Here is a 25,140-nt window from a genome sequence, read left to right as displayed (position 1 = left end):
TCTGAAAAATCTGCAGATGTGGCACTTGGGGACATGGTTTAGTGGTGTCCTTGGCACTACTGGGTTAATGGATGGACTTGATGGTCTTAAAGGGTTTTCCCAACTTAAATAACCCCATGATAAAATTAGGAATGTGAAACAACTTGGAAAATTTTCAATCTCAGTAGGTATTTTCAAGTTTATTGTAAATGTCTGTAACAGCTCCCATTGTTCCCGTGACAGAACGCATGATCCAGAATGGAACTCCCTGTTCCAAATCCTAGGAAAATCTCTCTCAGCAAGTGTAAGATGCCTTCTAAGCTGTATTATTGTTAAGAAAACAGGATTTCTGATATTATCTGGAGACCTTATTAGAAAGGAAAGGCCTTTTTGCTGCCAGACACCAGCAAACACAGAGCTGTGGAGTCCCAAAATCCAGGAGCTAAGATTCTAACTCCTTCAGTCATCCTTCAGTGAATCACTGGGTTTATTTATGCCTCCAAGGGTGTGATAAACAAATACTCTGGGAGCTGTCAGACTGCATTACCTCACATCTGCCATTCACAGAGTGAGCTGCCTATGGGACACCCCATCCCCACAATCCAACCAGAGCTCCCCATCCTGGTCCCACAGTAAGGTACTAAAGGAACCAAACCTTCTTCTGTCAGGGGACCCCAGAACCTCCACCAACGGCACCAGGGCTTTGATATTCACTCTAGACATTCACTTCAATATTCACTCTAGACCTGGGGTATCTTGGCCTGTATCAGGAATAGTGTGACCAGCAGCACCAGGGAAGTGATTGTCCCTCTGTTCTTGGCACTGTGTTCAGTTTTGGGCTGCTCACTTTAGAAAGGATATTGAGGGGCTGGAGCGTGTCCAGAGAAGAGGAACAAGGCTTGTAAAGGGGCTAGAAAACATGTCTTATGAGGCTGGGTTTGTTTCGTCTCAAGAAGAGGAGGCTCAGTGGTGACCTCACAGCTCTCTAGAACTACTGACAGGAGCATGTAGTGAGGTGGGGATGGGACTTTTCTGCTGTGCCTGCAGAGAGAAGACCAAAGAAAACAGCCTTAAGCTGAGATAAGGGAAATTCAGATTAAGTATTAAAAAAATTTATTTTTACTGTTTGTGTGGTCAGGGGTTGGAAGGGGTTGCCCGAGGGGTGGTGGAATCACCACACTGGAGCTGTTTAAGAGACATCTGTACCCAGCACATAATGTGGTTTACTGGTTTAGGAGTTACAGTGGCAGTGCCAGGTACATGGTCAGACTGGGTGACAGAACCACAAAATGAACTAGGTTGGAGAAGACCTTTGAGATCATCCAGTCCAACCTGACCCAACACCACCTTGTCAACCAGACTGTGGCACTGCATACCACATCCAGTCTTTTCTTCAACACCTCCAGGGACCGTGACACCTCCCCGGGCAGCCCATTCCAATGCCCAATCACTCATTTTGTGAAGAATTTCTTCCTAATGTCCAACCTGAACCTCCCTTGGCACAGCTTAGGACTGTGTCCTCGTGTCCTGTCCCTTGTTTCCTGGGACAGAGCAGAGCCCGACCCTCACCTGGCTGCACCTTCCTGACAGGAGGAGTTGTAGAGAGGGATAAGATGTACCCTGAGCCTCTTTAGGCTGAGCTCCCCACAGCTCCCTCAGCCGCTCCTCACAGGAAGTGTGCTCCAGACACTTCCCCAGCCTTGCTGCCCTTTTAAAGGTCTCTTCCAATCTTGACGATTCGGTGATTTGTCAAGATTCGGTGCCCCCTGACGTGTCTCCAACAGCCCAGCCCTTCCCGCTGCCACTCTACTCCCGCTGAACGCATTTTCCCGAAACGCAACACCAGCTCCGCGAGCAACCACTGCCGTCACGTCGCACAGACCCTGCCTCGCGCTGACATCACCACGCAGACCACACTGCCCGCACTGACTTCACGTCCGTAGCCCCGCCCCACGCTGCCATCCCGGCAGACCCCGCCCGGCGCGGCGGGTGAGGTCAGAGACGCGCGCCGCTCCCCTCCCGGCCCTGCTTAGGCTCTGCTGCCACTGTAGGGAGCCGCTCTGAGCAGGACTTGCCGGGCCCCGCCAGGCCCCGCACAACCCTCCGCCGCCATGGAGCTGGCGGACGGCGTGGTGTACCAGGAGGATCCCGGCGGGCCCGGCCCCGCCATGATGTCGGAGCGGGTGTCGGGGTTGGCGGGCTCCATCTACCGCGAGTTTGAGCGGCTCATCGGGCGCTACGACGAGGAGGTGGTGGCCGAGCTGATGCCGCTGGTGGTGGCCGTGTTGGAGAACCTGGACTCGGTGTGCGCGCATAGCCAGGAGACCAGCGTGGAGTTGGAGCTGCTGCGGGACGATAACGAGCAGCTGCTCACGCAGTACGAGCGGGAGAAGGCGCTGCGCAAACAGGCCGAGGAGGTGAGCGCGGCGCTGGGCCGGGGCGGCTCTGGCGGGGCGGCCGCACCTCCTGCGCTGGGCCTGCCCGGGGCAGAGCGGGCGGCGCCGGGAGCGAGTCCCGGGGCTACCCTGTCCGGGCGCGGGGCTGGAGTTGGGGTCGCGATGCGGCTCGGCAGAAGGAATCCCTCCCGGTCCGTGCGGCTAAGCCGCAGCGGCACCTGTCCGTGTGGCTCCGTGTGCTTGCGATCACCTGAGCCGCTCCTCCCGGAGGGATCCCCGGTAACTCCTGCTGAGCGCTGCGCTGCCGGTGGGGCCGCGGGAGGGGAGCGGAGCAAACATGGAACTGTGCGCAGGTTACGCTGTCACGGCCACGCGGGATGCTCCCCGCGGAGGGAGGCGGGTTGTCCATTTTTGCAAAAATAGTGACAACGCGTTGCAAAAACCATGGAAATACACAGTGTGTAGGCTGAAGCCTTTCAGAGCTGCTACATAAAGCTGCAGGCAGCAACAGGTGGTATGGACTCTCCAGCGACCTCGACTCTGATTTGGGATGTTAGATGTTTTTATTTCAGTGTCTGTACCAAGAACCACTTCAGCATAAACAAGCTTGCAAGGCATTATCTAATGTGATATTATAACGCAATACAATAGGAAGCAGCCGTGCAAGATAACTTCCTCCAGCTCATTGTCTTGCCAAACTCCTGAAGGAAATTGGATTGGCAGCATTATCTGTTTAACATTAACAAGCCATCTTACAAGTGTATTTCCAGACCCCTTGTCCTGTGCTAATCTCTCTGGTTGTGTTTACCTTCTAAATTTTCCAAAACTCAGAAGAACAACCACACTGAGGGTGAACACAATATTAACAGTGAAAGCTTAATTTAAAAAACATTAGCCCTGTACAAATACTTGTCTGTTTCTGTTATAAGTGAGTGCAAAATGTTGTCTGCAGATTATTCTAGGACTCAGTTTGTTATGAAGGACTGTGGTATGAATGATGTCCCCCCAGCTCTTGGACTGATAGTTCATTCATCTTCCTTGTCAAACACATGGTGGTTTTATGATGCCTTATGGACTCCAATCAGGGGACTGGAGCTGCCACACTATTTCTGACACAAGCTGATGTAAAAGGGTTTTTTAGAAAATATGTTTATATTGAGAGTAATAGGAAGAGATTGATAAATACTTTCTGAACTAATTCATGAGAAAATCCATCAGGCTTGAAGCACAGGCAGCACTTGCCAGATCAAAAAAACAGGCCTTGGGCAGCAGGACAGAAACCGTACCAGTGTGGTGAAACAGATCATGGGGTTAATTTTTTTGTTATAGCTTTCCAGGAACTGTATGTGCCTGTATTGGTAGTATGCTTCACTGCCATCTCCATCTCTCTGTGTCATGATAAATTAACTTGAGAGGACAGGCTATATGCAGTTGAAGAACCAGTGCTCATACTTCAAGACACCTGGCTGATGCTTTCCAAAGTGCAGTTGGACCAAAGACTGTATTTTCATGGTAAACACAAAGGTAATTTTTGTGATGTGCAGAGGTCATTGCGCTGTACAGGTGTGAAAGTGTTAGGTACAGCCTGGTGTATTCAGGAGAGGCATATGTGTTAGTCAGGCATGGTTGTTGAATTATTTTTTTGATGCTGAGATAACCTGATGGGTGCAATATGATTGAAATAAAAGGAGGGAAGAGAAATTTAACATGATTTTCCTTGGACAAGAAGTTGCTGGCTTAGCACATTTCTTTCATTTGGAGTTTGCCTTCATTATGTGGTGGCAAAATGGAGAATTTTGAGCTGCTGAGTTCCATATTTATTGTCATCTGTTCGTAGAATCACACAATGGTTTGGGTTGGAAGGGACCTTAAAGTTCATGTCACTCCAACCCCTGCCATGGGCAGGGACACTGCTGCAACACCAGGTTGCTCCAAGCCCTGTCCAGCCTACCCTTGAGCACATCCAGGGATGAGGCAGCCACAGCTTCTCTGGGCAATTAACATACCTTCTTGTACTTTCTGCTTGTTGTTGTAGGAAATTTATTTGCAGCAGTATCTTAATACTATTACTATTTACTGTTTGGGTATGGGTCTCCTTACCCCATTTTTGTAATTTGCCTTCTTTATTTCCTGTGCTTAAAAAGTGTTACTAAAGAAATATCTTAAAAGTTGTTGCCTGTGGATTTCTGGAATAATTTTTTTTAAAGTCACCTTGACAGAAGTTCTGGGCCTACTTCTCAACCCTCTGGGTACAGTTTTGATCTTTGCAGTTGCTACAAAATCACTTGTCTGACTTTTAACGTGGTAGATTTTTTGATATTGCTGAAGGAATGGAGGAACCATCTGCTCTGCTGTTTTCTTTCCAGTTCTTACCTTTCCACTTGGTGACTGTGAGATAGCAATTCCTGCCCCAAAGAAGTGGGAGAGGAACCAGCATTTGTGCTTTTGCTATTTTATACCCTGATAAGAGTTAATTTTGCAGCAATGTGCTGTTTCAGACCTGCACTTGTAGCTGGCATGTGTTTTGTGTGCACTTGGAAAGAGGATAAAAATCTACTCCATTTAGCTATGCCAAATTAGGATATGTTTTAATTTTTCTGCTGTTGGTGGGATTAAGCTGTTTTTGAAATCTTTAGCAACTGTGAAAAAGGATTTACCACTACTAAAATTGGTTTAAGTCATAGCATGAACCTGATGTCTGCTTTTTCTTACTGTTCTCAGAGGTAACTTTGTTTGTTAGGATTGTATGTTGAGTAAACACCGTGCTGTAAGAGTTTAAGTATTTTTAATTTGAGAGAACAGAACCGAGATGCATTTTACAGAAAACTTTCACTCTATTGTACGGCTATCAGGTTGTTTTCATTTTGACGTGTTTTTCTGTCCCCAAATCCATCTGAACTGGCTTTTTAGGTGATTTTTGTTTCTCCCTGCTCCAAGAACAACTTGCCATTGGCTGAGAATCTGTCACTGTTGCAATGCACATTGCTGAAGGACGTGTCACAAAGTAGTAAAGATTGCCAAGCGATCGCCAAGTAGTTAATATTGCCAAGGCCCTGACATCAGATATACTTGGCATTGCACCTGGGTCCTGTGACAGGAAAACCAGTCAAGATATAAAGAGACAGGAGATGACATAAATATAGGAAGAGATATTTCATTTGGCTAATAATGGGTTACTGAGTGTTTCACTGGTTGTGTGTAGGACAGAGGGTTCCAAATGTGCTGGGCTGTTGTGTAATCTGAGTTCTTATTTATTCCAGAGAACTCTGCAAGCTTTCAAGTAGGTTTAAAATTGATTACATAAAGATTTTTGAGTTTAGTTTGTGGGGGACTTTTCCACACTTTTTATATGAGGTCTTTAAGAACAGGTTGGACAAAGATCTGAAATGACACATGTGATCCTGCCTGGAGAAAATGGGATGGATTAAATGGGAGTTGCCAAACATGCCTGATGAAGGTATTACAGGTTGGGTTTCAGTAGCAGGTACATGCAGGAGGAGCTGTGCATCACGTCCTATGTTACACCTCATCATAGCCTAATCAAAATTAGGATCCAGACATCCAATGCTGAGCATCAGAACCTAGAAACGAGATGACCTTTTAAGGATTATTCCAGCTGTATTTTCTGTAATCTTACATAATCTGGTCTGATTGTTTTAAAGACAGGTTGGTATCCTTCAGCTTGCTCTTAAAAAAAAGTACCAAAAATCTTACTTCTCACACTTCTCATTAGAGTTATAAGATACATCTTTGTGGCCCAAACAGGACATCACTTAAAATGGGGAAAACTAGGTTATTGTCTGTCTCAGTGTTTTGAATAACCAGTAGCTGGAGTTGAAATGAGAGGATGACTATTGAGTGCCTAACATGTTCCTACATATGCTGCTGGATTTACATTAAACAGTGCAGGAGATAAGTAGTATTTAAATGTATTGTCAATGTAAATGAAAAAAAAAGTATTTTAATATGGGTGCTCAGCCTGTTCTTGGCTGCTGTGGTGGTTTATTTCACTAGTTCTTCTGTCATACTTGTGCAGGCTTAGTGAGGGTGTGATGATCAATCTGCTGGGGCTGTATCTGTGATTATACTATCACCAGAAGGAGAAATGAAACCAAATAAAAATATTCAAAGTCCAAAGTTCTCAATCCCAAGATCTGATCAGGTATAGTTTACAGCAGGCGAGGAAAAAATAGTCAGCTATAATTACATAAATGCTTGAAGGTATAGTAATGTAGATTTGGACTTTAACAGAATGAAGGTAAACTAGTGGAAGGTAACAAAACTGTTCTAGGCAAAACTAGTTTTACACTTCCAGTTGAAGAACTTGAGAGGAAATAAAAATTATATCTATCTGTATTTTCACGAGTAACAATGACATTAATGGCTCTGAATGGCTGTTTGTTATTCATGAGTATAATTGTCCCTGGCCTTTAGCAAGCTATGACACATTTTTGGGAAATCATCAGAGAAACAACTAAACAAAGATGTTACAGTTTTATAATTCTTATTTCATGTTTTTCCATGTTTAGTGTAATAAACTTCCCGTGTTTAGTGTAACTTTAGCCCCAGTGCCAAATTTGCGTCCAACTTTGAAGCCCTTTTTGAAAAGGGAGTCTGCCAAGAATAGGCCAGACATGACTTGAATATTAAAAGGGCAAAAGTCTTGAATCAATTACTACAAAGAAGACATGAAACAAGCTTAAACATTGACATTTTCAAATTACATTGACTAATTAATATTCCCAAACTTTGTGTGGAGGGGGTAGAAAGATTTCTGCACATCTGTGTTTGAAGAGGAACTTTTTGATGGCAGCACCCAAAGCGGAGCTACCTGGGCTATGTCAGCTGTTCCTCAATTGTTGTGGTTTAGTTTCAAGCACAGTCATATGAGCACCATGCCCAGTCCTGTGATAGCTGTGCAGAGCTTGTCTGAAAGGAACTCTTGTTTCACTTCATTGGTTTTGATGCATTTCTACATCTGAAGTATTTTTTAGTCAGAACTTCTTCTGATGACCCTGTTCATCTGAAGCCCTTTTCATAAGGTTATGAATTTCTGCTTTTGTAAAAGCTCTAAAACACAATGGCTATAATGTAATAATAGTTCATTAACAGTTAATGTATGACCATTGGAAGTATTTTTCCCAGTAATTTTTCCTAACAATACATAGGAAAAAATATTCAAATCAAATTACTGTTTTCAAGTTGCTGCCTTCACTGTCTCCTTTCTTCCATGTGGTCCTCCGCTGCCCTTGCCCCTTTAACTGTCGTGGGTGTTTGGGATTTTTTCCTGCAGAGGTTTCTGGTCTGCTTCTCCTCCCTGTTCTGTGAGCCTTCTGCATCACTTGTGTTGGTGGCCTTGTCTTCTCCTTGCAATGCAGAGCATAGAGTGAGCATGGCCTGAAACATCCTTGGCTTTTAGAAGTATTCTTTGTGCCAGCAATACATACTGAATTTCTTGACTTTTTGGGTAAGATAAATAGCAAAAAAAAAAGTGCTTTCAAAGCTGCTGTAATGATGTGTTGGTAATTCTTATGTAAACACTGATGCATTCATCAGTGAATTCTAGAATATGGGGAGTCACAAGTGTGGTAAACCAAGGAAACAGAAGGTGATGGTGATCAGCACAGTTTTCTGTGCAACTGTCAGATTGTAGATGGTTATTAAGGATTTGATGAAGACTATAAGAATTTATAGCAGAATTGGGTGGAAATGGAAAAGATATCATATCATTTTGGTTGACACTACTGTTGGTGTGTCCCTGTTGCAGTGTTTGTACCTTTGTGGCTTATGGGTGAAAATAACTTCACTGATGATCAGTCAGACTAAGGATACCAAGACTCCCTGTGTTCACATGTACTGTTGGCAGTTGTTGTACATTATGTTAGACAATAATGAAATAATTCATATTTATGTTAATCCCAAGCAGGTTATCTGGAGTAGCTGGCACTTAGTTGAAAGTTATTACACAATATAACCTAGACTGGGTGCTTGACTGACGGACCTGGACTGAAATAGTTCTTTGTGTTTAAATGTGGCCTGTGGATCTATTCAGTTATTTTGGAAACCACCTTGTACCTTCCTGGCTTTGAAGGGCTGCTGTGTTGCTTCCTACCTGCTGTGAAGCCTGTAATTAGTTGTTTGGTCTAACTTCACTATTTTGCTGTTGTTTAGAAATTCATTGAATTTGAAGATTCTCAAGAGCAAGAGAAAAAGGACTTACAGACCAGAGTGGAAACGTTAGAGTCACAAACTCGACAACTTGAACTAAAAGCAAAAAACTATGCTGATCAAAGTAAGTAAAACATGGTGTACTCCTTGTAAGTAGTATTAGTGCATTTTAATTTTTGTTCTGTAAAGTGATAATACATATGCTAAGTATCTGTGCCCTCTGATTTCTGTACTTAGATAATTGGGTTTAACTCTTGTGGAAGTCTGTTTTCTTTAGAATTAAGACAAACAAGTCAGATACGAGCTTGTGACTTGTAATCTGATTCTTCTGGTATCCTGCTTGTATCGCTTGCCTTTTAGACAGCACTTTTTTCACATTTAGCAACTTTTTCAGGAGATGCTTTGATTAGTTCCTTGTTAGTGATGATATTTTCTTCCTATTGTAGCACAAACAGTTGTCTGTGCTAAAATAAAGGTAACCTTCAGGTTTAGAAGCACAGCTGGGAGGAGAAGAGCATTGATGGTGATTCTCATTAATATAATTTTTGCTGAATTATTTATTTCTAGGAGTTTTCATTTTTATAGAAAAAGGTTTAGGGAGAACACTTCCCTTTTTAGAGATGTTCTGTGAAATTGAAAAAAAAAACTTCTGGGAACTTTGGAAAGAGATGATAGTGATCAATTCTCTTGAAACGCTTGAAGTTATACATATATTGTAGTTTAGACATTCTGCTGGACTGCTTCTTATCCAGCCACACAGTCATTGAAACTTCATAATCAGTTTTTCTACTTTTATGTTTTAAGCTTCTAAGCTATCTTCTGTTGATGTGAGACTGATGTGTTCATCAGTTAATATTGAGCTTTTATTGCTGGACCCTGCAGGGATGCAAAGTGAGACTGTGATGAGGCTGAGAGATGACCAGTTTCTAAAATCAGTGCCAGTCATCAAAGTAGCCCCTTTTCACTATTCTTTCTTCCTTTATTTCTGCTCAGCTACATTTCCTGCCCCTAACACAGTAAGTTATAGCTCTTTTCCAGCTGAAACTCTAAAACCTTTCCCGTAAAGTTTAATTTTTAGTGGCATGATTAAGTCTGTAGCAGGGCAGGAGTATTAGTCTGAGAGTGTTAAGATGAACGTAGATGGCATCTAGAGCAGAATTTTACTGGAATTTGACAGTTCAAAATGTTGTTGGCAAATCTTAGAGGTATCACCTGCTTCATTATCCACTGTTCAAATATTCCCAGATTCTGTACAGGCAGGGATGAAGGAGCTCTTCAAGCAATCTTTCCTAGCAAAGACCAGGGTGATTATTTCCTAGAATTGTCTCCTTGTAGATGAAGTCAGGCTAAAATGGATAATTGTAGAGATTTTTACCAAAAACCCTGGGATTCCTGTGGAACAGTGTTGTGTGTGTATTTAAGAGTGTCACAGGAGAGGAAAAGAAAACATTGTAGCAGGAGTTAAGTTGCCTGTTTTGGTAACAAAGACGCTGTTTCTAGAAGGCCCGTGCTCTAAACATACAGCCCAAACAGCTTGCTCATGGGAGACCCTGCTCTCTGACAAGAAGATTGTGGATCAAGATTGCATCCTGTCCTGTAGGCCATGGCTTTATTCTGTTAGTACAATCCAGAGGACAAAGTGGTTGCACGGAAAATAAAAATCAGTTGGGTTTCTGGCAATGTACGTGGCAGCATACCTGGAGTTTCTCTGATAGAAATTACATTTATCATCTATTGATAACAACATTTTATGTTGCTCTGTGAGTCTTTTGGTGTGAAATTCTCTTTTTGCTTTGAAGCCTTCAAGTATATGTATGATTTTAAAGTTTTATTTATATATTGTGTGTATATGTGTGTGTATAGCGATGACAATAATGAAAGGATTTGCCCAAGAAACTCAGTTGTTCCAGTAGAAGCAGTGAGGGTTGCTAGAACTACTTTTTTTTTGTAAGAAGTAACGTTGCTAAAAACAGTTATCATAACTACGTAAAGCTCTAGTGATAGAACAATGATTTTAGACAGTTCCAAAATATATTTATTGGAGAAAAAAACATCTTTGTATTGGAGAAAAACCTTCTGTGATGGCAAAATTGTATAATTGGAGAAACAATAGGGCTGGGTTAAACACTGAGTTTGCTTATGCTTGGCTTTGATAAGCTGTCTGGGACAGCATGAAAGGCTGCTGGGAAGATTTGACATGCTGCTGATGCAGAGCAAGATCAAAGGGGATATAAGCACATTTGTTGAACACCTAATGAATATTATGCAAGTTAACTGGTTTTTTTAGTGATCTAAATGTCTAAGATATGAAAACCATACAAGTACATATTTGTGAAGCACCTTAACCTTACTGCATTACCTTGTTTTGTTTTATAGACCAAGCAACTGGCATGTTCTACAATCCCAATCACTGATGTGCCACCTTAATTCAGCTCCAAGTCTTTTAGCTACATTTCTTTTTCTCTTCTACTTCCTATAGTACTGCCTGTGCATCTAAATTAGGCTCTGGTATTGCTAACTGTCTTAACCACGTCGACATTCAAAACAGTGGCAGTGTTATCACTGTTAATGGGAGTTGCAAATGTCTGGCACAGAGCAAGTAACCAAATAAAACCTAGGTCTGGAGTGCAGAGTGAGATCACAACATCAGTTGAGGATATGAGTAATAGATTAGAATGGAAAACGGGTAATACATGGTGCTGTGTCATACTTTACCTACGAGACTTTTTGCTTTGTGTAGGCTGCCTGTGCTCTGTTTTTCCTCAAATAAGCAAAGCCTGTGAGAACAAGTTTTGTCCATTAAAAAGTTTTGACTCATTCTCTTTAACACTGGAAGTGCTGAGCATTTAGTGAAGACTTGTCAGCTGGGGCAGCTTTTAAGTTACATGGTTGAGTTCTGCTTGATTGTATGTCCTTAAATCTGTGTGCCAGTTAAAATTGCTCAAGTTATGGTTATGTCCTGAATTTTAAGTAATTGTGCAGTCTAAGTGATTGTCATACTAAATCAAAAGAAAAAAAAAATTATTTCTTTGCACTTAAATTTACCCTGTGGGATTCCATCCTTAGCCGTGTGTTGAATCAGTTAGATTGGAATAAAGCTGCCATTTGAATTTCCTGAAGTGAAATCACGAGGTTATTTTATGTCAACCAGTTGCTAAGTTCCTATGGTTCGTTGACTTCTTTTCCCCTAATCAGAAATTGAAACAGTTGCTGCCAGATGAGTGAACTACCTTGAAGTGCTCTGTTCTTTCTTAGGAGGAGGTGGAAAGAGGGGGAGATGACCACAAAACACTGCTGGGAGGACTGTGAGCCCAGCAGGTGATGAAATCCCAAATGGTGGGAGCAGATGCACTGCAGTTACCACTCCTGCATGATGTGTAGCACTCAGTCATGGTAGTTGATGGGTTGTGGTGGTTGCCTAAGTCAAGTTTGCGGCAAAAAAAAGGTGCAGTATGTGGCACCCTGGGATAAATTCATTGAACGTTAGAACTGCTTAAAGGAGAGCAGAGGCGTAAGGATTTGTGGCTTCTATTTGAGCACAGGAATGGGCAGCACTGATGAAACTCCTTGGCTTGTGATCCAGCTTTTCATCTTGTGTTGCACTGCTGCTCTTGGCCGTAACTTTCCCTGGGTTGCTTCTGTCCCTTGTGTGGCCTGGCTCTCAGCCGTACCTGGACAGAGAGGGGGGGAAAGGCAGTGCCTGTGCTCTTGGAGTCTGTGCCGTGTGGAAGCTCAAGCAAATTAAATAGCACAAAGTTCCTGGGGATTTGTTTAGGAATGGTATTGGTAAAAGCAGAGATTTTGGAAGTTCTTGCTGTGGGTCTGTAGTAAACTTTTACTGAATGATAGCAAATGTCTATTCTTGGGTGTATGACTTACCTAGAATTCATGTAATCTTTTCCTTCTCAGCAGCAGAGGGCACCTGTGAACATGATAATGCCACATGTTCAGTAAATAACATTCTTCTGTTTTGCTGTGGTATATCTGAGGCCATTGACAGTCTTTGATATAATCTTAAGTATTTCTTATGAGAATTTGAAAATACCTGACTTCCACATTACTTCAAGTCTTTGTGTTGTGAGACCCCCTTGTTCTACTTCTAATTTGTTTGCAGCATTAAAATATTTGAAATGTCAACCCTGGACCTGGAAAATAGAGGGCTGTTAAAAAACTTGTAATAGCAATACACAGCTCCTTTGTCCAGCAGTGCTCTGTGAAGGCACATGATACTGCTGGGATAGTGCTCAGTCTCCAGTTACAGGAAGGGATGAGATCTTCTCAGAGCTTACAGGATGTTCCACTGAGTTCTTGCAGGGGGTGGGGGCGGCTACAGAGGTTTCTTTTAGTTTCCTTCCTTGCCTCTTTCTGGGAATGTCAGTTTACTTTATGTATTACAGGCTATAAGTTAATTAAATTTTTAGGAGTAAAAAATGACTACTATATTTTGACTTACTACAGGAATGGAACAGCTTTGGCATAAGTTTTCTGGAAGAATCATTCTTGGAGTAACATATTTATTAGAGAATCTGAAAAACACAATGTCTGTATGACTGAAGTACTTTCTGATGGAGGTGGTAGGCTGTGGGAGTTGAAAGATTTGGCTCCTTTTCTGGATCTGCCTAGTGCTAAAGTACAACCAAGATAACAAACTGCATTTGACAAGAAAGCACATATATCTACATACCTGACTATCAAACCTGAGCTTTGTGTGCCTGATAGATTACATTTGGGGGAAACTGCATCGAGAAAGAAACCTAATGAAACAAACAAACAAACCCCAAATAAGTATAATCCCAAGAAACAGCTCTTGGGTTTTGGAGCGGTAAATGTTGTGACACAACTCCTGGGATGGTATTTCCCATGTCAGGTGACACTCTGCAGATATTGCTTGCTGAAGGTTTTATTTGGGATATGAGACAAATGCTTTGGAAGCTGACCTAAAAACATTTATTTTTCTCATAAGCTAAACAGAACTATTGCTTTTATTGGCTTCAAGAGAAGATGCAAGAGCAGGTTTTGTTGTGGATGTTCTGCAGATGTTATTCGATATCTGATTTTCCTCTGAGCTCTCAGGACACCAGCATTGCTGCAATGTACACCCAGGCAGACAGCCACTCTTGGATAATCTGAAGGCATCCAATATCCGAGTTATCTCTGCACATGGGATATAATGCAGCTCATGTGGATCTGTAGTTAACAGGGAGACTCTGATGTGAACTTTCAGCTGTGAAATTTAACAGAAACTTACCAAAAGATTGTTTTGAGATTTGATTTGTGTATCTGCACAGATGGTGATGTGAATAACTAAACTGGTGTGAAACAGCTCTGTCAGTAAATGCCGCTTCTAGGGATGGCTCAACTGGTGTTTATCTCAAGGAATACAAGAAAGCTTTTCAATAGGTCCTGGAAAGAAGTTGAAAAGTTCAGGTTTGTCAGTGGGGGTCTGGATTGTTCCTGCTTCATTTTCACAGACTGAAAGCAGTAGAACTAATCTAATTTCCAGCAAAGGAGGAACAGAGTGGCTTGAGTTCTTGTATTTCTTGATTAGCAGATGTGGAACTGAACTGTTTGCTAGTGTGTTCTCAGTGTGGATGTTCTTCATCTCTGATGATATCAATCATTTTCTCAGGTTTGTATAACAGGCAGATTCCCCCTGCCCTTTGCTACGCTGTGCCTCAGGTATCAATCACTACACCTGAAAAATCCTTCTGTAAGAAGTGTGAGTACCAGGGTGCTCTGGAAAGGGAGGCTTTCCCCCTGACTGTGCATTTCACAGTGCCTTTCCTGGCTTCCCGATTCTTTTCCCAAAGACCTGCTGTCTGTGTGGTTCTGGGAGCCAGCAGCACACTAGATGGAGCCCACTAGATGGAGCAGCTATCTCCAGAGCCAAGCTACAGGACTCAAGGCTTAAATAAAATGGAGTAAGAAATTAGAACAATGATTGGCCTGCTTTAAGCTTAGCTGTTAATATACCTGAGCAGAAGTCGTGAGAAGAGCTTGAAATCCACTGGTGTATAATTAACTGCTCATGTGTGTTTTTAAGTTAAGGGAGTATTGTAGTTTATGTGCTGGAGTTTGGTCGTTATAGTGATTCTGTTGCTCAAAATACTGCAATAACTTAAGAAAATTACTTTAAATGTATTTTAGAATCTTACATTCCTGAGTTAACTGGCTTTTAAAACAAATCCAGTCTGCTAAACCTTGTGTGTCCACACTGACTTGATGTGGATTTTATCAGACAGGGAGTTTCTTCAATAGCCAAGTGTATAAATGGAGCATCCCACTGTTTGCAAAGCAGTCAATGAAAAGTTTTCTCGGTGAAACACCTCTTTTGCAGAGACTGGGCAAGAAGTTGGATTTTGGGCTTGATTTTGTGTAGAAGTTTCTGGTATATATTCTTGATTGTTTGTGTTTCAGCCTATGTGAGGAATGTCCTGGCATGTGGTTGTCTTTATATTAAATGTTGTAGCAGAATGTTTAAAGAGTTTTGGTTTTCTTAAGTTTTGTTTCAGGTTTTTGGTAACAAATTGCAGGGATTTTGTGTGCCTGAGACATAGCGCAAACTTGAACAGTCCAGAAGTGTCAGGGGTAAGACCATTGCTGCTGCATGTGTTGATATTTGCTATCAACAGAGCATCCTTGACAGCTAAATTATCTTCATAATTTCAAGTGCCCTACTTATTAAACTGATATCTAGAACTGTAGTTCACAGTATAAGAGCTACTTGAACATGTTGGTCTTGTCAAGGGGTTGAATTTTTCACATGTTTTACAAATTAGTTTTCTGTGCTGGTTTGATTTGCAGGTCTTACCACTTCCAGGTTAAACACTTGTTTGATAGCTTAGTCCTCTTGTCAGTCCACGAGTGATGTGTGTGCTCTTTGGCAACTACTTAGGAGGTCATAAGGTCCTTCTGGATCTGTATCTTCACTTTGCTGTGGGACCTGCATTAAAGAATAGAGCCAGATGAAAGCTGTCCAAGGAGAGTCTTCAGACAATACTGGTGCCAGGAAGGGCTTGTTAATGAGCTGGATCTCTGTCCTGGCTTGTGTAGGAAGAACTTGTAATTCCTCTTGAAGGCATCACACTGGTTGGATTTGCCATTCTAGCAGGTCTGTTTCTCTTTCTCCCCCTCAGGCTTATCAGGAGTTTGAGTCAGAGGACAACATACAGATGAAGGGTGTTCCAAACTTGGTAAAAGCCATCAGATTTGGGAGGTAAGCTCTGACTTCTGAACAGGCAGGGTGGGCAGCTTGGCTGCCTAGTTCCTCATAATGCTGTCAGGAGACAGAAACTCCATTTTCTCTAGTTTACTATTACATTTACATTAAGCCATTTTTAGGCTTCATTGGTTTTCTGTGAGAGAACTTTGATCAAGATTGGTATCTCAGGTCATTAAAGGTGTTAGAACATTGATAGTGCTGGAGAAGTTTGCACTAGGCCTTGGGTTTGAGTTTGTGGTGATGTTCGGGGGGATGCCTTTGCATCAGCCTAAAAGCACTAGAATATTTGCATTTTGTGCTCATACTTATGATACTTGAAAACCTTTGTATTTTTTCCACATAAGCTTCTAAGAGTGAGTAGTGCAACTTTTTTGTTGCATGTTATATTTTGCACATATATTATCTTAAACAATGTAATCTTGCAATGTAAGATCCTCCTTGAGTAACAAGGCTTTGTAACGGCTTTGTAAAGACACATTGCAACAGAGACAATGGATACTTTTGCTTCTAGGGTATTTATAATCAAACTAATTTTATCGTCCAACCACAGGAATTTGATATGTTAGTGGAAAAAATCTGAGATTGAAATATCAGAGGAGCTTTTTGTATTGTTACTTAAGTCTGATAGGAACTATGTCTGGTTGGCACTTGACAGGCTCAGCATGTGGCAGGCAGTGCCAGCACACAACTCCATTCCTCTTGGGGTGTTATCAGGGCCAGACTTCTACTCCTTTGTATGTTCATGTATTAAAATGGAACTGGCAACAATTCGGTTTAAAATGTATTTCTGGATGCCAGTGAAAGGCATTTTGCCCTCCTATTTAGTTTCCTGCTACTGCTGATGGAAATATTCCTTTAATAGTGCCTTAAGTTTCCCAAAAATTTTGGGGTGAGAATCTGGTGGTCTTCCTCAAAATTCTTCTGACTCTGTGATCAAATCGGTGGTGATTTCTGATCCTTGTGGAATATCTGAACTCTTGCACAGTGTTTAATTGGAAAAAGAAAGTGTATTCCGTTGGTTTTTTTTTTGACAAGAACTTATCTTGATGGGAGGTGTATTTTGGGTAGAATAGATTTCTAGTGCTGTATCTCATCCTGCTGGTATTGGAAAAACCAATTCTGAGGACTGTTGATGTGGTGTCTGTTGAGGGTATGTAACTTAGTGAAGAACATCTTCTGGCTGAAACTTCTACCTCTAGCAGTGTAATGTATGGCACAGCTGGAAATGACTTCCAGAAGAAAGTGCTTAATGTCAGTTTTATCATCTTCTGGGCCCTTAATTGTTTTAACCTTTTGTACTTAATGAAAACGGTGGTCAGATCTCATGGAGATATCCTCCTTGACTATGCAGCATCACTAGCTATGTCCATTTGTCTTCAATGACTTGATTCAAGGAACTATTTATTATAACTGGGCCATTAAAGTTTTAAAACATTTTAAAGCTTTTCTTTCTTCACAGATGGAAAAAGTGGTGTGCTTCTTTATGGAACCTCAACCCCATCCAAGCATGTGTTGTATCCGTAACAGTGGGAAATGCTTTTCTGGATTTCCTGAAAGCTTATTTTGGGCAGCTGCAAAGAAGGGCGTTGGTAACACCTGATGTGGTGTTAATCTTCATTAAATGTACTGTTGAGTACTTTCCCAGAATCCACTTGCAGAATTCATCCCTGGAGTTGGCTACATTGTCCAGACATGAACTCACTGAACAGTGTTGGGTGCATCATCCTGGTGTGTGTGGGAGTTCCGGGCGAGGCTGAATTGAGCCATGACTTCACCACCCAGCATGAAGCAGCGGGGAGGCTCCTTGGACACTGTTTATTGGAGAAGGGAGATGGTTTCAGCAAATACAAGGTCCATCAGTTATACAGTTTGCACTTTCTCATGTCCTGTTTTCCCAAAGAAGGTTTAGCACAGTGGAAAGGTTACAAGGGAGATCCTCTGGGACCTATGGTACACAGCCTGGGCACAGTGTGCTCATGTGAGAGCTGCTGAATATTTCCGATGGCCTGCTGTTTAATATCTCATAACTCATGACTAGGATGTTAATTAGGCAAAGATAGTGGATAAAATATGGTCTGTCACTTCATAGCTTTGTTAATTGTAAGTTCTGACCCTTGTTTCTGTGACATCTTACCAAAGGCTTCCATAAAACCTCACTTCAGATGTACAAGGAGACTTAAAACACCTTGTGCCTCAAAACAATAAATGGAACTCTTCTATTCAGTAGTGTTCTGCATTACATAAATATGTATTTTTTAGATGCATGCATTTTGCTGTAAAATAAATTTTTCTCTCTATTGTGTTATAGATACTTCTGCCTCCCCTGCTGCTATTTGATCCAAAGAGCTTTTGTTCTGTTCGATAACAGGGCAGAAATGGAAACATTTGATCTGGCAATGGTATAAATAGTATTTGATATAATATTTTGGCCAGATATTTATAAGTGGACTGCAAAAGGTTCTGTCAAGGAGCATAATGTTCTTATAAGAGCAAGATTAGATCAGTAGTGCAGAATGTTTATACAGATTTGAGTGAGTAGACAGTTATGTATTTTGGTTCCAGCGTTTGACTTGGGCAAAGTCTTTTTTCCATTAAAACATACTTATGATAAAACACTGTGCCAAAATACAGATATATAGATCAAAAAGAAATGATATATGGAGAATTAATTTTCAGGAGACCCAGCTGACAACAAAAATATGCAAAGAGCAGAGAAGATCTTGACATTTGTCTTCAGATAACGTGTGTCTGGCAATGACTCTCTGGAAACATGGAACTATAAATTTGAACTTTCCCAGGGATATTTAAACATAGCAAGTAGAATAAGCTCACTTACAGAATTTGATACTTATGTATCATATGTGTATGTATGATACTTATGTGACATATGTGCTTATGTCACATAAATATTGTGTTCAAAAATACCTGAATAAAAAGATAGAATTCACATCTAAGCAGCAAAAATGTTTTGTCTTTGAATGACACAATAAGTTGTGCTTAGAAGGTTCTGAATTCTTTTAGTTTTTCTGCACATTAGTTGCATTGGGATATCACAGTTTGTTTCTGCTCAGTTTCATCTGAGCTGAAAGACAGCACAGATGAACTGAGCTGCGCAGTTGGTTTCATCTCTCTCTAATAAGAACTTACTGTTTAAAGTTCTCCCAAATCTGCTAGATGTATTTTTAATTTCTTGGAATACCTACAGAAGTATTCAAATGTTTTCTGTCTTTAAATCTATTGCCTTAATGCTCAGTGAAGTGTGAGGAATGCCAGCAGAAACTTTAATTTCTGTATCATGTAGGGCTTGAACCTGTTTCAGCAGATACCTTGCTTATGTTTGTCCCGGTTAAACACCTCTGGAAATTGTGTGGATGTGTTTTAGTGAACTGATGCAGGACCTTAGCTGGAGCCCATGGCTTCATCTGGGATTGAGTGATGTGGTTTCTGCCTCTTTCTGCAGTTTCCATGTGAAACAATCTGGATTGAGGTGAGCAGTAAGCTGGCCTTGAACAGAAAAATCCCCTCTCAATGGCCTAGCAATCTGCAGGGGAAAATAGGACTTGGGCTCTTTAGGGGAACGCAAATTGCAATATTGTGCTGCTGTTGATGTACTTAGAAAGCTCAGTGATAAGAGCTTAAAAACAAAAACACTGACATACTTTTTATCCTGCTTTGTGCTCTTCACTTCTAGGAATACTCTAATCTACTTGCTTAGTCTCAGACAAGTCAGTCTCACTTACTAGAACTCTGAATTTAGTTTTAATTATTTTATTTTTTTTTCCAGTTAGCAGACTTGAGGAGCGGGAGGCAGAACTCAAGAAGGAATACAATGCACTTCATTCAAGACATACAGAGGTAGGTTGTTATCTCAAGATGATTTTGGGGTATTTGTAAAAAATGTATATCTGTGGAAAACCTTGTGTTTTGAACAATTGGGAAAATTAATGAATATTTTTGTTTGTACACTGAATTGTAACCAGGCTTCATTTGGTGATGTAGTTTTTCTCATTCACATCTGATTGACTATGTCTCAATGTTTGATTACACATCTGTCATTTTTATAGCTTTGTCAGATATGGAGAAATTTTAAAAAGGAATTTGTTCTTCCATATTTCAGAGGCCATTCTTCAAAACTCACTAATAAGCTTCAAAGAAACAGAAATGAAATTACATTTTCATACACTTTCTGTCAATTTTCTGTGTTGGTTTTATTTGTACCATTGAAAGAAAAAGTCCTTTCAAAACCTGGCCTACTGGGATTTGTGATTAAAAGAATTCCCTGCCATACTTTATTGATAGCTATTGAAAATGGGATTTGCTGATGAAGATGGAAGAAGTTTGAATTTGTTAATTTAAGTAAGTAAGAACCACACTGTTTTGTGCAAAGCACAAAAACAGGACTTGCAGTGCTTCAGTTTTCATTAGAAGGTTGTCTTTCCCATGCAGGGATGTTTTACTGCCTAAGTCATATACATATTTTAGTGAGGAAGTCACTAAGTCCTTTGAATTATTCTGATTAATCTAGAGTCCCACTTGAGCACAGTTCTCCTGACTTTCTTTGCTTTGCCTTTGGAAGGTCAGAGAGTTGGTTTTAGATCCTTGCTACCAAAGAGAGCAATGCCATACTGACTGCTCCCAGTCCGAAAGACCCATGAGGGGAAAGGGGAAGCAGATACAGTTGTCAGATTTGGTTATCATAATGCTTTCAGCAGCCTTAAGTGTTTTATATTGACAGCAGCTGAAAAGTGCCTTGGAACCACGACCAATCTGTAGTGCTTGTGTGACAAGACTTGTGAAGCTCTTAAAAATAATCATATGTTTACTGAAATTATAGCATTTTTAAAATCACATTTGTTATTAGATAGCTGCTTTAGAATGGCACATCTGTTGAAAACTGGAAATCTAAATAAAATGAGAAGTGACAAACCTTAATGCTGCCCCTGAGGTTTGGCATCCTTTTGATCTGGAAGTACTTCAGAGTATTGGGTGCTTGCAGAGTTCCAGTTATTGTAATTCTAACCTGTGGTTTCTGTCACAATAGAACTGGCAGATTTTTATTGAATCCTGTTTCACAGAATTCCAGATTAAATGTATTGGGCACCATTAATTCAATGAAACACTAATGTCATGTTCTGAATATCATGTCATGATATGTCTGAATGACATGTTCTGCATAAGTTTTGCTCCAAAATGGACAACAGCCTCTGCTGATTTGATTTCAATTTATTAAATGCTTTTACATCTTAAATTCACTTTCTTTGGTGTAGGGAGAGATGTTTCCTTGGGCTTTACTATTACTGGGGTGACTATCCTTTCTTCATAAAGAAATAATTTGTAGTACACCATGGTATATCAATAGCTCTGTTCTCCTAAAATCAAATCTGTTTTCTGTACTCCTCCCTTTCAATACGATTGCTTCCTTGAGTCTTTGTTTTCCAGACCAGAGTGAATCTTGCAAAGATGCATCTGCTTAAAGGATGGTGCATCTCAATATTTTAATGTTGTATCTGGTGCATGTTTGAGACTCAGGGACAAAAATCCCTGAGAACAGGAAAGGACTGGCTGATAATAATGCCCAACTCCCCGTTTCCTTTGTGATTTCCTGCTTCCCTTTCTCCCAACAAATTCTAAAACTTCATATCTGCGTAGTAACTTTCTTCTTTTAATGCAAGGTATTTTGGCAGATATCCAACTTCCTTTCAGCATTTAGGTTTATCAGTTTTATTTGATCAAATATTTCTAAAAAATACTTGGTTCTTAAACTTTTTTCTTCCATGTTTTACTAGGAAGGGATACTTCTTTCCTTCTGAGTCCACTGTTTTCTTTACAAGAGATCCATCTTTGGTACTTACTGAAATGGCAATTGTTTTTGTTTCAGTTGACCAAATAATAAACAGAGCATTTAGAAAGATTTTTTTTCATTTAGCTCTGAGATGCTTACTTTGACAGATGTCATGTTAAAGATGCAATGTAACTGCATTTTGTGCAATCTGAATTTCTAGCAACTTTTCTCTCTTCTGTCTTCATTATTTGTTTCCTTCCACCTCCCACCCTCCCTTATTCTTTACTTCACTGATGAATATTTCAGAGTTGGATGTCTTTCTCTTCCAACTCCTGACCTGAGGTTCTGTATTCATGTCCTTCACAATACCCACCTTTCAGCCCTCCCTATCTGTCTGTGGCTGCCTTTGCTAGAGTTCACTGCCCAGAAAAGGTGCTGGCTCAGCACCCCAAGGAATGTCACCCATTTTCAATCCTAATGGACTTCTGAAACTGAGTCACCTTGGGGAGTTCTACCGGGGGATGTGAAGCAGGGCACTGAATCAATTCCTCTCCACAGTGTGTGTGTTGTGGTGAGCGCTGGGAGTTCTCCTTGGAGCTCAGCCTGCCAGAGACAGGGTCTGCATTGCAGTTCCAGCACCAGCCTGCCCAGCAATGAAGTTTCTGCAGCTGCAGGGATAGCAGGGCTACCCTGGCTGGGGAGAGCTCTGGGGACAGGCTTTACCCTCCATCACCCTTCTGTTAAATTAGCGTCTGTCTTGCTGCTCTCTGGAGATGGCGGTGGGCTGGCTGGTGTGAGTGCAAGATATCCCATTAAGCCTCCTTCCCACTAAGACTGTACTTGGGCTAACTGGCTTGATTTTAAATGGATTAGGGTATAAGAATCTGAGCATTTGAGATGGCAAATTGGGGTGTAGCAGGTAGTGAAGAGGATAAAATGTTTGGTCAGAACAGAATGGATGGAACAGCCTGAACATGTTCTGACTTCTGTGCTCTGGTTCCTTGTCGTTCTTGTGCTTGCAGTGGGTTTTGATCTTGTGCTGATCATACTCTGCTCTAACACTCAGATGAGATGAGTGACAAAGCCGTATGCTGGAGTTCCTGAGGTGGAACTTCTGGAACCTAACTATGCAAAGTCTTGTTTCCATCTTTCTCTGATTGTAAAGGACCAGATGCAGGAAGCAATCATACAGCGAAGGGCAGTGTGCTGGAAAGCAGAATGGTTTACGGTGGTCTAACACTAAAGTCTTCAAGTCTTTGCTCTTTGAATTAGAAAGGAATTCTGCCAGTTGCCTCTTGTATCTGTTCTGTTTAATAGAATCTGACTTGTTTTCATTCCTGGATAAAAGCAGGCCTGTCTGCTCTTTGTAGCTGTGAGGGCTTTTTTGCCTTTGCTGCTGAGATGATGCACTGCTGCTGCCGTCTCTTTCAGAGCAAACCATTCAGGGTGCTTTTGCCTGGTGAGTAGGAGGTAAATGATCTTACTTTCTTTTTTCTGCAGAGCTAAAGGGCATAACTTCATAACTATGGCACTGGCTTTTTAAAGCCTTGGCTAAGGCTTTTATATTTATTACTCTTTCGGGAAACTGAGGCAAAGCAATACTTGAGATCTCCTGGAGAAGTGGCCTGTGGCCTCTCTCTGCACAGGTTTCCAAAAGAAACCATTTTTTTCTCTATTTCAGTAAGTTACTAATTTTCTCCTTTGGGAAACACTAGACTGAGGTGGTTTGATATTTTTCCCTGACACACAGAATATGGGCTTCGTTTAATGAAGCATAATTGGGCCATGGAAGTTTCTCAGTGTTCTGCACTGATACAATGTGACAGAACAGTGAGCCTGGCTCTGGCATTGGGAATGGACTTTGTCAGGTTCATTAGGATAAACATATCCCTAGCAAGTCCCTGGGCTTTGTTGGCAGGGGACACGAAGAGAAGGCTAGTGGAGTTGTCTATTTACAATTATAGCTAAGCATGGGCAGCTGTCACATTGTCTGTGAGATTAGACTTTGGATATCGATTCAAGTAATTAGTTTTTCTAAAGCCTTATGCTGAGCATTAACAGGTTGGTCTATAAAACCTGGATGTAACATCTTTACATACTGATGTATCTGCCAGCGACACCATCTTGTGTGTGCATAAAGATGCATCAAGCTCTCCAGTGGGAATGGTGCTTTTACTTAGGTGAGAAACTCACCATAAACCCTGAAAGGAAAGAAGGTACTTACGTGGAAGTATGTTTAGGACTTTGATACTGAATCAAGGAGATTCTAGAAATATCTGTTACCTCAATAAATCTAGATTATGTGGAACAGAGAAAGATCTATATACACACAGTTGGGTGCACATTCCCAAAGGGAGGAGCTGCTTGTGCCCAGCCTGATTGGATCTGCAGGATAAGCAGCAGGGTCTATAGCACTGAGCCTGGTCTGACAGCCAAAGAATTACTAAAACCTGTCTGGGGGAGCTGAAACAGTGACATAAAAAGGAAGGAGGAGTGAAAGAGCAGGGAAGATATAAAGGAGATGCTCTCAACCTGTTTAAGACAAAGGTGCAGGTAACAACACCCCAACATGGCATGTCCACATTTGTTTGTGATAAGTGCCAGGCTTGTATACACTGGGAGTGGTTGTATTTGCAAAAGTAGAACTTGAAATGAATGCCAGGATGTTCATTGTCTTTTAATGAGTGCTGAAGTTTAAGATGTAGAAAAACGTTGTAACACTTCTGCAGTTGTAAAACTTGTCACGTGCCCTATGAGGAGACCAATCTGAGTATTTTTATGAGGTGGAAAGACATTGAAATCAATTCCCTTTGAATGCATGTTCACTCTGTAATGTGTTCAAAAGTGTGTTGCAGTTGGTTTGTACATGTGCCTTAAAATCATTAACACCTGAACTGTGAAATGCTGTTAACTAAGGTAATTCTTCCAAGTTCTGAGTTTATCTTTAATCTCCTGAGCTAATCATAATTGAGCAATGTGTTTAATTACAACAATGCTGAAGTGCTCTGTGTTTGTGATGTGTATTCCTAGGAACAACTGGTTGTATTCAAAATACTTGTGGACTTCATGGGCAGCAGAGTGAATTGTCCATAGTGAAAGGTTATGGATGACTAAATATTTACTGCAGCTTGTATTGAAGACAGGTAGACATAGTCAATTATCTATCATCTGTCCTCCAGCATAACCTCAGGAAAAATTGTGCTGCGTGGAGAGCAATTTAATCCATTTAAGTCTATTTTAAAATTGTCAGTAATATTAAAACCTTTTTATTTCAACAGAGGAATAATCTCAAAACAGCAGAACTTCTAATCAGATTTTGAGCCCTCAGAATTCTAGTGTATTAATTCATTCTAGGTTTTTGGATCAGAATGGCACTTCATGGATCTGCCAAGGCTTGAGGGTCATTTAGATTGAAAAGATTTTTTGAATGTCATCTGGTTCAAATCCCAGTGGTTTTGGAGTGAGTCTTCAAAGTTTTATTGCAGATGAGCAGTTGGAGTGGGCTTACTTCTCAAGAAGCTGAAGTATTTATTTCTTTACCTTCAAATTACCTTCTTTCCACCTGAAACTTCAAATTAAGTTTGTGGAAGTTG

General features: G+C 41.1%; 1 protein-coding gene across 4 annotated transcripts in view; it reads left to right on the top strand.

The window, feature by feature from the left end:
* The first annotated feature begins 1,972 nt into the window (after positions 1-1,972).
* SPAG9 (sperm associated antigen 9) overlaps positions 1,973-25,140 on the top strand; it is a 58,291-nt gene continuing 35,123 nt past the window's right edge. For all 4 annotated transcript variants that reach the window (XM_053994480.1, XM_053994479.1, XM_053994478.1 and 1 more), the window contains exons 1-3: positions 1,973-2,396; positions 8,547-8,667; positions 19,550-19,620. In XM_053994480.1, the coding sequence (XP_053850455.1) occupies positions 2,091-2,396; positions 8,547-8,667; positions 19,550-19,620 (498 nt within the window). In that variant the 5' untranslated portion in view covers positions 1,973-2,090. The remainder of the gene's footprint in view (positions 2,397-8,546; positions 8,668-19,549; positions 19,621-25,140) is intronic.

The sequence above is a fragment of the Vidua macroura genome, chromosome 19 (assembly GCF_024509145.1).
Source record: "Vidua macroura isolate BioBank_ID:100142 chromosome 19, ASM2450914v1, whole genome shotgun sequence".
NCBI classification, from domain to species: Eukaryota; Metazoa; Chordata; class Aves; order Passeriformes; family Viduidae; genus Vidua; species Vidua macroura.
The sequence above is the reverse complement of the archived record's forward strand: the minus strand, read 5'-3'. Positions and strand labels throughout refer to the sequence as shown.